At 44.0% G+C, this 14791-nt stretch overlaps 1 protein-coding gene across 1 annotated transcript in view; it reads right to left on the reverse strand.

Annotated features, from left to right (window-relative positions):
- Positions 1 to 14791, reverse strand: part of snd1 (staphylococcal nuclease and tudor domain containing 1) — a 169609-nt gene that overhangs the window by 136637 nt on the left and 18181 nt on the right. The window contains exons 10-11 of the mRNA XM_069164812.1: positions 12518 to 12622; positions 3113 to 3214 (exon numbers count right to left, since the gene is read on the reverse strand). Of these exons, the coding sequence (XP_069020913.1) occupies positions 3113 to 3214; positions 12518 to 12622 (207 nt within the window). The remainder of the gene's footprint in view (positions 1 to 3112; positions 3215 to 12517; positions 12623 to 14791) is intronic.

The raw sequence follows: 14791 nt of genomic DNA on the forward strand, positions 1-14791 counted from the left end.
ACTCACTTCAAAGAGCCTATAAGCACACACTCGGGAGATCCAACGTCAATACTAATCAAATGTAGTGACATATATATATATATATATATATATATATACAGTGCCGTGCAGACGTTTTAAGCACTCAAGATGTTTAGTTTCTTATCCATCATTCAATATAGAAACTGGCTGATTTCAGCATCACATGTTAATATCACAGATGTATTGGTATCAACGTGTACAATGTCCCAATATAAAACCTTTCTTTTACAGAACAAACTGCAGAAAAAGATGCTCAGAGTAATTTAGAAATTGCTCTGTTGGTGTGTGCGTTTTTAAATTCATACTTATTTATAATCATTACATTCCCAGTGAAGTTCACCGTTTCTATGATATCATTTTGAACAACACATTATTGTTAAACTCTAAATTCTGACTGTGTTGTTGTTTTTTTTCCCATTTACTGTATTTTGAATTTAGTTAACTGATGAAGAAAACTATTAATGGCATTGTTTTTTTTTTAAACATCCTCACTTCACTAAAACTTTTGCCGAGTACAACACAGTATATTCTACTTAAACACAAAGCGGGGAAGTGTGAGCCCAGATCTAGGAGAAATGCAGACTCGAGACCAAAAAAAAGAAAAAAAGAAAGTCGTGTCTAACACTGGAGCAAGAGAGACGAGATGGTAATTTGCCTCGAGTATGGACCGTGCTTTGGAGGTTTGTTTTGTTCTTCACATATTAAACCGCTGATTAAGTGGTCAAGGCTGCATTTGCCCTCGCGTGACTCTGCATGCGGGCAAACAGATCCCCGATGGACCACCGCCTCCGACCGTAGCCGGAGTGATCAAATCTCTCAACACGTCAGCAACTGCGCTCCCACCTGCATTCGGAGCCATCCCCGTGTGATTGGATCGTCCGGGACGCAGCTTAATACACATTGTAAACGGGGCCGCCGACTCACTGCGGTGAAAACGTGCATCGTCAACACACTTAGGACACTAACTCCTTTTGACGCATACACAATCATGCATACTTTCCTCTCCAAAAAACACTACGCGCAGCAATTCGCCCGAGGCTTAGAAAGATACAGGAACACTTTAGCCGAGCTGACTTTTGAAACGCCCTCGAGTCGAAGCAAGGAATACAGTGAAATTAAACCGGGTGTAAAGACGGCACGGAGTGATATGAGGCACATCGGATTCTGGGTGTGCAAATGCTCGCTGAAGACATTTGTAACAAACCTTGGTAAGACATATGGAGCATGGAGTACGCATCATAGTGCATGCATGATTATTATGCACTGAACTATGATTGCACCTGTTCACTGAGTTTCACGAACAAAGCACTAATGGCCACAGTACATGGATGTTTGCATCTATATTTTTACAGGCTCAAAATATACACATGTATTGTGAGTTCATTTATATGCATATCAAGGCACCAGGCGCACACAAGCCACTGTGGGCACGCAATTCTACAAACTAAGTCCTTACACTCATTATATGGCTTGAAATGAGGCCGACGCGCACATTTTTTCACTGCCATGTTTTGTACCGGTTTTTTTTTACACCTTAGCAAGGCTGTCCCCCTATTTCCATTACGCACATGCTCATTATTTCCCAAACGCAAACAGCACAAATAAACAGCAGATTCATTATTCTCGCTTCACTTGTCAAAAGCCAGCTTACGGCTGATTTTACTGTCATTAAAAAAACATTAATGAGGATGATTAAAATGACTGTGATGAGAAGCTGGGACAGGGATATGAATCCCACTCCCGTACTAAATGCCAAAAGGAACTCTCTTGGCTTTTGGCTTTGAGTGGGTGCATGTTTGAGTCCTTCTGGCTGTCGTGCAGTTTCACTTGTACAGTTATAAAAGTGTGTTTGAGAGGAGTGTTGTTTTTCCACCATCTACTGTAAGACTGCTGTGATTTGGACCCCTGAAATTGGTACATTCTAAGCCCAACAGCGGTACAGGCTGAGCCTTTTTAAAAGAACACAGAGAAATGATTTGCTGAGGTCAAAGGTCCAAAATCTTGAGGCTCAGTTAGAAGGGGAAAAAAAAAACCATTGAAGTTATGATATAACTTCTGTCTAGGAAAGTCATTTTGTCAGTGTGGTTGTGCATAAATGCATCAATTTGACAGTCTGTCATCAGTCTGTGGCTTTAAATTGACTTTCCATGTAAATTTCTCCAGTCATTTCCATCAAGGTTTCCATTATAATGCGGCCTGTCCTCATCTGACAAGTGTTAAAGTTACCTTTCAAGGGAAAAAAAAAAAACATAAGGCAGGCAGTGGACAGTAACAGCCGCCTTCTCTCCATGCCATTACTGCCACTGGAGGCGGCAAAATTGCCACTGTACAGACAATGACAACAATGTAGGCGTTCACTGATTTGCTGAAGGGACCCTGGCCTAAAAACATCCTACAGTGTGTGCTGAAAACTTGGTTTCGTTACGTATGCAAAAGTTACCCACCTTTAAAACAGGACAATACTCACCTGTATTAGTTGTAACTGGAGTATTTCAAACACTAAAGCTGATTTTAGTAAGTTTAAGTTTTTTTTGTGTTTTTTTTACAGCCAACTATAATTCAGTGGTTCATCTACTCACATTTAACACAAAGAACCCAAACAGTCCAGCCCTGGTGTGTGTCTGGAGCGCTCTTTAGCTCGGCGCTGGGGTCTGCCGGGTCAGATGCGTGTAAATCATAGCGGCCCCAGAGGTGTACAGACCCCGTAGATCAATAGACACAAGAGGGGGAATCAACACTGCTTGTTCAAAGGGTGCGTCCGGGCCAATACCAAGCCCGAGGGCATCTACCGAGAGTACTTGGTATTCACACTGAAAGACCAAAAGAAATGGAAATCCAGCTCAGAAATGTATTTGGCTACCGGTGAGGATGGTAAGGATGGAGGGGAGTAGTGGAGGGAGGTGGGAGGGGGTAGGGAGATGCTGCTGTAGCATTTGTACAGCTATCAGGGGAATTCCTATTTAGGCTTATTGTTTAACTCATTAAAGATGATTACAGGCAATCATGTTGATTTCACATGCCGGCGCACACGCACGCAGAGCCGCGTGATTGGAGTGATTGGGAACTTTCGATGTCTGCCACCGGTGCTCACCTTTTTACCAATGAGCTTCTTCCTCAGGAACTCACGGGCCTCGAACATGTAGGGGATGTCGTAGAGCGGACGGAACCGCTTGTCTTTGTCCTTGTTCTTCTCCTGGAGAGCGAAGGGTGGAGGAGGGACAGAGGAAGTGGGATGTGGGAGAGAAGAGAAGAAGAGGGAAGGGAAAGGAAGGGAAGGGAAAGAAGGACAGCAAAAGAGAAAGTTATTCACATTGCACTTTCAAAGTTGCTCATCACATCCGCTGCAGATGCAGACCTCTGAAAGAAAAAAAAACAAAAAAACACACGTGCGCACACACCAACAAACCCCCTCCTCAAGCATGCAGACACAAACAGACACACAGATTCACACACAGTCAGCTTGTTTGTTCCCTCTTTCCCCTTTATTTCAGTCCTGTGACAGCGACTGGACTCTGAACTCGCTGAAAGATTTTTGTGTAAAAGACAGCACAGTAGCGCACACACACAAACAAACAAACACACTCTATCCTCAAACACAAGCATCTCTCTTGCCGTCAATAGTGACACATTACATTCAAACAAACAAAAATAAAGAAAGAAATCGAAATGCACGGATACCGAGGACAAAAATCCACAGCAAAGACACTTTGTGTTTAACAGGTGCACAAAGGTGAGCTGACACCATGCGTATAAATGTGGTGCGCACACACATACACACACACACACACACACACACACACACACCTCAATACGCTCACCCACTCTCTGACAGGAGCAGGCCACAAATAGAACCTATTTGCATTTTCAAAAGGAGGCTGAGGTTTTTGTGTTGCTCCCAGAGTGAATAGACAAACACGCACGTAAATACACTCACACAGTGACAGGTGTTGTTTTTGCAGGGACACGGGATAAAAAAAAATAAAAAAAACTATTATGTATAAAATACAGCCAGGAGGAATGTAGGTATGAATGACAATACCCGTATGCTCGCCACCCATGCCCCTCCCACACTCTTGTATGAACGCCATCATTATCCGTCAGGAAAACAGAAGTAACACTCTTCCGAGCAAACACGCAGGCTTGGATTAATTCCTCGTTTCCTCTTGTCTTCAATGGTTTTCATTCATTTTTAACAACTCTCCAGTTGTTCGGAGCTGCCAGGTGTGGCACACAGCTGGGCAGATGGGATGTGGGGGAGGGAAGGGAAGGGAAGACAGGCACATGGGGAGCAGGGGATGTGTGAGCATGTCTTCATACTTATGGCTCCATTAAGGTCTTTAAAACAAATCTTGTGGGGCACAAACTTTGCTGGTGTAATAAAAAAAACTTTTTAGCAGCAGTTATTTTTCCTGGATGTTTTGGAGGAAGTCTTAACATGACAGCACAGAGGGATGTTGCATTGGCAAAGGGGCCAATGGTAAAGGAGCTCTGGGAACTGCCAAATCCACCAGCCAGCCGACTTCCTTTAACCTTGGCGGGATTGTAATAACCTTCGAGTTAAATAGCTTTCCATTTTTCTTTTCTTACGCCGTTGCTCGTTTCCCTTCCACTTTAAATTGATGGAGTCAGCGCGGCACCGACCCTCGGAGATAATCTCAAACCCCCCCACCCCCCTCCCCCGCCCCTTCAGCCAAGGGCCGATGCCATGCGTTCTGTGTTATTGTCAGGGCGTTTCACCCCTACTAACGGATAATGGGGCCTTTTAGGAACACAGCTATTTAGGACTCCTCCATTTTGTGCCTGAGCTGCAGATTCACTCCTCCACTGGTAGAAAAACAGACATTTCTTGGGTCAAGTACCACACCATATTTTCTTTATGTCTTGTCAAATAAGAGACCTCCTAGATACTGAATGTTTTCATCTGGTATACAAAGCCCATACCTGCTAGTACTCCATCAGGATTCTGATAGACACAGGTCAAAACAACAGAGCAACTTCAAACGGGAAAGTAAAGAATGAACCCAAGGGAGAAGGAGAGAGCAAGAGAGAGAGAGAGAGAGAGAGAGAGAGAGGGGGGGGGGGGGGGGGGGGGGGAGAAGGAAGAATCATTTCGAACTAATAAGCTGTTTCACGGTGGAAAGGCAGCCATGTCACTGAGGGCAAAGAGTGTAAATGTCAGCATTCTATGCCAATTAGGCAGTAGGAATGGAGAAGTAGACAAAGGGGACAAAAGGTACCACTGCATCTTATAGAAGGTCTGTGGGGAACAGAGCTCGACTGGGTGGAAGAGTCAGAAAACAAGAAAATGAAACAATCAGAGAAAATGTTTAAAAAAAAAAAAAAATAAAAAATAAAAATAAAAAAAAAGACGTTAATAATCACATTGTCCACGTCCGATGTGAGCCACTTTAACCTTATCTTAGCTCGGAGTATTCTTGTGACTGTGATGTAGACACGCCAGAAAGTGAGACACGCTATGTTTAAAATATAAAGAGCTGCCACTATTAGCTTTAGTAAGAAATCACTGATGCTAGCTGGATGCAACAACTGCCCGATATTTCACGATGGGTTTGGTCCACTTTGTGTTGCAGCAAGAAAAAGGGGTCCACATCAGCTGCTCAAAGATGCATTATGCATTCCTTGACAGTTAAGTGCAATTCAAACCATTTGAAAATAAATGTGCCTCCTGCCAATCAAACCAAACACCAACGAGGCTGTTCCACACTGCTGACTATGTGCAAAAGAAAACTGCGACAGGGTCTAATTACTTGACTACGGAGCTGATTTCAACTTTAGCCTCCTGATGAACTGACAACAGCATCATTAAATTACCCCGACCAGACAGACTCCGTGTACATCGTAATAAACTGTTATTATGCAGTTGCAGGAAGGTTACAGCAAAGAGGAGAGGAGTCACTGCTGTGTCTCAACCGTAACCCAATAACAGTTTGCTCTCGCTGTCCTCGGGGGAAGTTTTGTTCTATTTGGGGTAAATTCCCTTCGTTCCAAATTACCCGCTAAAGCTCAGGAATCATCTTTGACTATTGCAGAGGCATGGCGCTGGCTGGATTGTACAGTGTCGCAGGGCTGGGGGGTCTGGGCTGCAAATGTGTGCAAGCTACCGCTGGAAGCAACCGCAGCTTCTGGAACGTCAAGGGTGAAATCATGACTCAGGAGCATGTCATACTTTGTGATGTTTGGCTGTGTTTGTTGGGGGAGTGTACAGTATAGGGCTTTGGTTTTGCATTTAGCTGACTGAGTGGAGTGTGTTGTTTTCAGAGTAACTTATCTTTTCAGAGACATGCACTGGGGGGTGCGCATGAGTCCCAGACAAAGTGGACATTATTTTTTCATTAAGCAGTGCTCTGGGAGCCTTAGACAAGCAGTCAATGTTTACCGCTGTATGCATAACAACATTACTCAAACGCGCATGCATAAACATTAAATGGCTGCAGAGGTTTGGGGTGGAGAGAGGGAGGCAGTACAGGAGGGAAAAAGAAGGAGAGATGAAGAACGAGGGCACACACTTCCCGAAGCAAAAAAAAAAAAAAAAACACACAAAGGGGATTGCGTACGATACAACAACCCACCATTATTGGGCAGAATGCAAAAAGACTGTCACTCTAGTCACAGAATCTGACATCACCTGTATTTTGTGGCACCAGCCACTCGGTTCATGATTAGCTGCTACCAGACAGGTAGATATACTGGGCCGGCTGTGCCCATGCTGTGATCCTGCTGTCATTAACGAGGACGTTATACACAGAATGTGCGCTAAAAGCACCCCATTGGCTGCCTGAACGAGGCCGCTCCGCTGCCACTCGGTATGTGTGCAGTGTTGTGTTTTTAATTTCTGGACCAGACGGCCGGTCGGATCTGGCCTGCAGACAGACACAGTGATGCGGAGTTGGACGAACTGCAGTGCCGCCTGCTAAATAATCTCCAATATTGGTAAAGAGATTTGACTGCTGAAAGTTCAGAGCAAATCTGCACAGCTTATATTGAAGATATCGCTCTTATCTCAAACACAGATTTCCTGTTTATAAATGACTTTTGCTTTTGGCGGATGTGTGCTTTACACTCGACAGAACTGTAATCTAAATCTTTCCAAAACGAGTCACACCGTCTCCTATACTGTCCTCCTCAAAAACAAGAGGAAGCCAAGTCCTTGCTTTTTCAATAGTGGCAGCCAAATAGTGAAACGGGGCCAAAAATATTCCTCCAGTAGTGAGGAGGGATACTGGCTCCCAATCTGCCTCGTCCAGCCAATAGCGCACAAGTGAATCATGAGGTGGGCGACCCTCCTCCCCCGTCATCGTGCTCCCCGAGTTGAGGTCAAAGCGCGTCTTGCCAGGCTGGAGGGATGCTCTGGGCGCACACATGGCTAGACATAAGAGTCGGAGGACGGGGACAGAAGGGAAGAGGAGGGAGGGAGGAAACCGAAAGAAAGAGGAGAGTGGGAGAAGAGAAGTAAAGTTTAAAAGCTAAAAAATTTTTTTAAAAAAAATAAAAAAAACACAGCAGGTAGGAGATGAGTGTGTCTGCTGAAAGATGAAAACTGGATCTCCTCGGATCAAATTTAGAGTGAGCGGGATTCTTTTAATTAGTATCTAATTTTTATAAATGGCATTCCAACTGTGATTATGTTTACTGAATAATGCGCTGCCTTAGACAACCTTGAATCAATATTGCATGAACACAATACCGAAGCTTCCACTTAAAATATGTCTGACACTCTGCTGTTTTGTTATTTGTCTACGCTCACTATTGCCTTTTGGTCCAATGTGTTACTGTTTGTGCTTTGTCAGATTTCTGTTTGACAGGATTTGGATGATGCCAACGTGTCCATCGTTTGTTGTTGTACTGAAGAATCCTTCATTATGCTACACTTGGTAATGAGTTGACCAGCTGTGACAACATTATTCCACATTTTTCAAACACTTCTTTTAAGATCTTAATGTCAGGTCTGAACTTGTAGATGTGAAATAGAGCTCGTTATGTCAACAAAGGTATACTACTGCGTAAGTATTGTTCAAAGTAGCTATGTGAAATGACAACCTACAAAAGCTATAAGACTTCCAGACTTCTAAGTGCTTGTTGGTATGAAGATACAGAAATTCAAGTGCCAATCAATCTGCAGTTTTCCAGGAAAAAAAAAGAATCCTAATAATGTGAAAGTGCAAAGAAGATGGAGACAGAAGAAAGGCGTAGAAAAGTGAGAGAATGTTTCTGTGAGGCAGCGGCAGACAGGGCGAGGAGAGATGTATCGACAGTTTAAATCGTCTACAAAGTCAACACATGCTGAGGTGAACTGTGGAGGGGGTTAGACGAGTAGGCGGGGCTCTGTGTGTGTAGTAGCATGCGGATGAGCCATTGTGTTGCCTTATATAAGAACAGCAAGTTGACCGTTCGGTGTGCTCCATCAACGCTGTCCTTAACTCTACTTAAACCGCACAAGTGCGTACATACATTACAACGCACAGTGACACGCGCATGCACACAAGAACACTTCAGGTTCGATGCACGCAAAGCAGACAGACAAACACCACGAGTGTGAGCGAGTGGGCTTAAAAGTGAGTCACTCGGTGGCGTACACGTCTCTCCCCACTTGCGTTTTCCACTGGGCTTGTCCTGATGCACATGGGAGAAAAATGGAGAAAGAGAGTATAAAAAAAAGAAAAGAAAAGAAAAGAAAAAGAAAAAGAAGAAAAAAAAACAAAAAAAAAAACAGGGGGGGGGGGGGGAGACAGAGAGAAGAAAAAGCTGACTCCAACTCCCAAGCTCAAAATAACTCGCATCTGAAGATATACCACAGCAGTAACACTGGGGAGGAGTGGAACCAAAATGAGCGAAAAGAGGGGGAGGGGGGGTAAATTGGGGCCTCATGTTTTCCTCCTGTTTGGTCCGCTTACCTGTCAGTCTGAGTACAGTTAGTATAGACATGAATGAGGGGAGGGAGGGGGAGGAGGGTGTATGGTGTTAGGAGACTTAAAGGAACCAGAGGAGATGGAAGGAGAAGGAAGAAGAGGAGGAGGAGGAGGAGGACGAGGAGGAGGAGGAGAGGGGCTTGGCAGGAACTGTCACAGCTCATCAGTGCACTGGTAAATCGCATCTGGCCTCCGTACTGCCGAACCGTACGCGCACCCTGACACACCCACACAACGAACATAAATGGCCTCGCTTGCAGAATACGCAGTCAAACTGTGCACATACACATCCAGAGAGACAGAGATAATAATGACAACTGGCACAAGAAAATCCCTACAGACCTCTAGAGAATGCAACACACATAGTGTTATATGTGCAGTAGACACACACACAAATTTCACAATACCGAATATCCGAGTTTGTTTCCTTGGAGGTTCACGGATCGCCCTGCAGTGTTAACATGCACACATCTGCAGTGTCTCTGTACACACACACACACACACACACACAGACAGACATACACGGCACATGTTTGTATAATCCATGTTTGTGCACACTCTGACGCCAATTTCCAAGATGTTTCCTGACATAGGCTAATGCAGCTTAACCAAGCATGTCTCAGTGTGTGCATGTGCGCTTCAAACCGTGACCATGTCTTTGTGCCTGTCTGCTGCACTGCAAGCAAGAAGCCAGCTCACTCGTGACACTGTTAGCCAACAGGATGTCAGTGTGTGTAGAGCATCTGGCTGAGTGATACCTGCCGTGACCTCTCCCTCTCTTGACCTAAAGGTAAGACTCAGCCGGACTGCTTAAAACACACCAAAAAAAAACACACACAAAAAAAAACAGGCTTTTTCAGTTTGAAACTTCCTACCTGCACCTGCGTGCCTCATGGCTGCCGAGTGCTCCTTATTTCAAACACTTTCACAGGTGAATGCCAATATTTCTTTCAAAATCATTCATGCTACAGTAATGTAAGGAAAATTACAATGTCCAGAATGACTTCCAGTAAGTGAAGGGGAACGCCGACATCTACATCAGTAAAGGTATGCGGACAGGGCATGAAATTGAGTTCCCCTGCTCACGTAAGCTTACTGGCTTAATATAGTGGTCAGACACAAGCCCACCTGGCAAATGAGGCCAGACATAAAATGTGTGCATGAATATATACAAAACAATACTTGGTTAAGACACCAGAAATCTCAGAGCTTCTCTGTCAGTTACCCATATTCTACTTTTCAGTAGAAGGGCTCATCACAGTCTCGGCAAACCTATCGCAACTCAGCGTTGCTGCCATAGCGACAAAACTCAAAGCTGAGCCAACAGCATTACAGACAGGCAGGCAGCTCTTTAGCTCAAAGACAGAAATAACTAGCTAACAGACAGCACCAGCAGCAGCACCATGAACATCCCTTATTAAAACACAAAATACAGCAGCAACAGTTTACATGAAACGCCGCCTCTGAAAGGAGAAGCTGCTCCAGCAGTCACAAAAAAGGGCCCTAATGCTGACATGTATAATGTAATCATATATAATCCAAGTCATATAATCTAATCATTACATATAATCATATATAACTTAAAAGTCAAGTGCATTACAGTTTGATAGTGACACATCAGTCTACGCACTTTATAAGCATGTGGAAGTGTTACAATAACAGCTAGTAACAAATTGTGGAAGTAGATTTGCCAAGTTGAAAATAGATATTACATTATAATTACAGTGTTAGACAGTGAGACTAATACAAATTTCACCCTACCAGCTCAGTGAGCCGGTTCCCCAAACGGACTGAGGTTGATAAATATGAGTGTTTGCACAAAAAAAATCTGATACACGATGGCAATTAAATATGCAAGAAGTGCAACAATAGCAATTCAACGCTGTGCGAATATCACACCAATAAAATAAAAATAACACACACACACACACACACACACACACACACTCACTCACTCACTCACTCACTCACATCTGGCCTCACATTCCCATGCTCCCTGTAACATACGACAGTGTAATGAAGCACAAAACACATACTGTTGAAGCATCTGGTGCAAAGACAGCGACAGACGAAATAACGGGAGGCATTGAGAAAACCAAAATAATGGATGGAGGGGAATAAAAAGGCATGAAGAGAGGGAAACCAAATTAAGGAAACTAAAATGGGAGAGAGAAAGACAAAATGGAGAGATGTTTTTGCCCACAAGCTTGTTACAACCACAGAGAGCTAAGGAGAATAAACACACACATGAAGGGCAACGGTGCAGGTCAACAATCTGCACACCCGGAGGGAGAGGACGGCAGAAAGTGACTGTGGAGAAGGGAGAGGAAGAGAGAACAGGGGGAAGAAGGCAGGCAGGGAAAGACACAAAGTAATGTCTTAATGATGAGAGGCACTAACGATGCCAGGGTAGGGAATAAAAAAGCAACCCAGACGACAGTAAAGAGGAAAAGATAGGAACCAGGATGCGGAAAGTGGGAGTCAATAAAAACAAAAACAATCAAAACAGACGAAATAAAAAGGCTAGTGCAGACTTTCTGCTCGCTGCCTTTTACATTTGTTGCCTAGACGCGGCGCGTCTCGTACCTTTCGAACAGGGAAATGTGAGGAACGACCTGCTAAACAGTGTGTCGACGGGAAGAGGGACGTGTTAACAGGAAGCATCATTCAATAGATTGCATAAAACACTGTTGTTGTGAAACTAAAACTTGAGTTTAAGAGATTTGTTTTCAGCCTCCTGCTGTTAGAAAGGACTATCTAGAAGGACTCAGACACGGGTGATAACTGAGAAATTAAATCTGATCACTTTGTTTTCTCCCCAAAAAGAAAATCCCAGTGTTTAAATGAAACCTTTTGGTGGAATAATCAATGCAAGTTTTGATTGTATTGTGGTAAATAAAAAGAAAAGGCTAAATTTCATCCCATAAATCCCCTGGTGGTGACTTTCACCACAGTAGACTGCTGTGTCTCGAGGTATCACTGCATACATGCAGTTTCTTTTCCAGGCTGTCTATTGTGTCAATACATGTACATTTCCCTAGTGTCGGTAGGTATGTGTGTGTGTAAGCATGTATACGTGTGTTTTCACAGTTTGAGGTGATTCTGAGGAAAGAGAGGGAGTGTGACGGGGAAAAGGGAAGGGAGACAAATAAATAAATAAAAAATAAAAAAAATCGATCCCTCTTGCTCTCTGCAGTGCTGCAACCACTGGGTGTGCGCAAGTGTTTCACTGTGTTTGCATGTCGCCCAACAGCAGGGGCGCCACCAAGTGGTCAGAATTAATCACACGGTCATTTAAAGATGGAGGAGACTAATGTGCAATGTGGAGAGGGCCTGAGAATTTAACAGAGAAAGCTGAAGGGGAATGGAAACATTCTGTTTTAGTAATTCCGATCGGCCGTGAACACTGACACTGGTTGCTTCCGAGGAGCTTCTAATGAACTGGCTGACCATGCACAACCACAACTCTCTCCCACATATGACGACGACACACGCTCACAAGCAGCCACTGACTGCGCATCATAGCCGTGTGCACATACACAAGCAGACGGACACAGGTTTGTTTGTACCTCTCCCTCAATCCTGGGCGGCCGAATGCTGGACAGGTGGATGGTTTTGTATTCCCCGGAGTTGAGCTTGACCACCATGGCATCGGCGTTGACCACTTGCATCACCTACAGGAAAGCAGAGGAGAGGGAGTGGTTAACATAAACGCAGCAAGAGAAAGGCAAGAGGGAGGGGGCGGGGTCAGGTCGGCAAAAAGAAGACCCATGAAAGTCAATCAGAAAATAATTTAAGGGTCCAAAAGACTTCTAAATCCATGGGGGAATTACACACCCCTGCAGGCTGGAGGAGTGTTGGAGCAAAAAAGACTGGCGTTGCATTTTTGTGAGTGAGTGAGCAGATAGACTGAAAGAAAGATGGGAAGTGAAGGAGCAGGTAAAGGATAAATGGAGAGGAAGAGATCTATTCAAAGGTAGAAAAGAGAGTGACAGTGCAGATCGGGCGCTGTCGCGAGCAGCAGGCACTGAGAGCGAGGGTAAGAAAGCGCGATCCTGGAGTGACTGAGTAAAGTAAGCGAGCGAAGGCTTCCCAGCAGGCCAGCGAGGTTTGGAGGACAGGGCGAGGACGTTTTGCTATCTGGGGGATTGGCAGCAGGAGGAAGGGAGGGAGGAAGAGGGAGACAGAGTGCAGGAGAAAACGCTTTAAAACACAAACATCCAGTTAAAGACAGACTGGCAGAGCATTAAACAGCCCTCTGCCCAACTACTGGCTGGCAGCATTTTGTTTTAGAGACCTTTGCAAGTGTAACTAAACACATGGACTAATTTATGTTTGGCATTTAAATGTTCTTTCTCTCTGTACCAAAGGGATAAAACCGTAGCTTAAAGCAGACAAAGTGCAGAAGTGTGTGCAGATCAAAGCTACAGCTGTTAAATTATAGTTGACTAGAGTGTTACCTGCTGTTTCCACCGGGCACGGATCAGTCATGTTGGATATGCGAAGCTTTTATTTCCCAAACCTCTGCACGGCTTCAAAACCCACGAGGAGCATATCACAAGCAAAGCATTTTGTGTGCCCGTTTTATAACTTACTGATTTAGTCATTTTAGCCCCATTTTTGTTAAATGGTTTCATTTTCGTCTGTTTTTGTGCTTACAGGTATTATTTTCTACTTTGTGCTGCACCGTACAGACACAGTTGATACAGTTTGCTGTGTTTTACCTGTTAAAAAAAAAAAAAAAAAAACTTTCCCATAGAGCCTGTTAGCAGGGGGAGAGCACATTTCTTGTCCTACTTAAAACAGCAGGGGGTAGGCATTGATTTTGTGAATATGATATACAATTGTCAGTCTGTACATGGCATTTTTTTTTTTTTTTAAATTGACCAGAGGCTTGGTGCTGTCTGACTTTCTGCCTGGCTGATCTGGTCAATGCAGATTGAAAAGAGAAAACCACAAACACACTCAGAACTGTATATAGATGTATATGTATGGAAACTTCTAACCAGGTCCACTAATTATAAATCTTAAAGAAATGTATACTCAAAAAGTGTGAATATATATATATATATATTTTCACAGGATAGAAGACAGATTGGGGGTATAATGTGATTGAGTTGGAGAAGGTGTCCAAACACAGAGCCTTTAAGTAGGCCACTTGCAAGACAGTGAAAAATCAATCGCCCTACACATGTTGCCGCCCACATGTGCATCAAATGGCCACAACATCAGTCAAACTGTAGTACGTATGGAGGTAGCGCTGGAGTTAAGCACCCCAAAGACAGAGATGCAGGTCTGAGCCATGCATCAACCACAATTTGGACCATGTTGGTGGAAAAACAAAGCGACAATGGAGGACACAGTTGAGCACTTTTTGAGTGTACAGTGCAGACACAAATCCAGGTGTATCGGGCTCATTGGGACATTCATTATTCTATAAAAACAAATCAAACTGCCATTGCATTTGCCACCAGGGAACAGAAATTAGACAAGCCCACATGCTAAATAGGCTGTCCACAACAGCAGCCAAAATACATCATACACTAATCACTGAGCTGAGTGGGAGTGATACAGAGACATAGGGAGCAGGAGGGAGAGAGACAGAGAGGTGTAATGAGTAAGTGCAAGGATGAGGGTGGGGGGGGGGGGTTGCATAAAAAGACACGTACGTACACACACACACACACACACACACACACACATACATACACACATACACACACACACACACACACCAGCCTACACGAATTCACACTGTAACAAGGTCATTTTGTGGCCTGCCCAAGTAAATAAAGTACGAGAGAATGTGGCAGGAGCAGAATAAAAATGGCTCAGCATTTACT

This window comes from Embiotoca jacksoni, unplaced genomic scaffold (genome assembly GCF_022577435.1).
Source record: "Embiotoca jacksoni isolate LCO1_2020_lvr unplaced genomic scaffold, fEmbJac1.0.p SCAF_32, whole genome shotgun sequence".
In the NCBI taxonomy this organism is placed as follows: Eukaryota; Metazoa; Chordata; class Actinopteri; family Embiotocidae; genus Embiotoca; species Embiotoca jacksoni.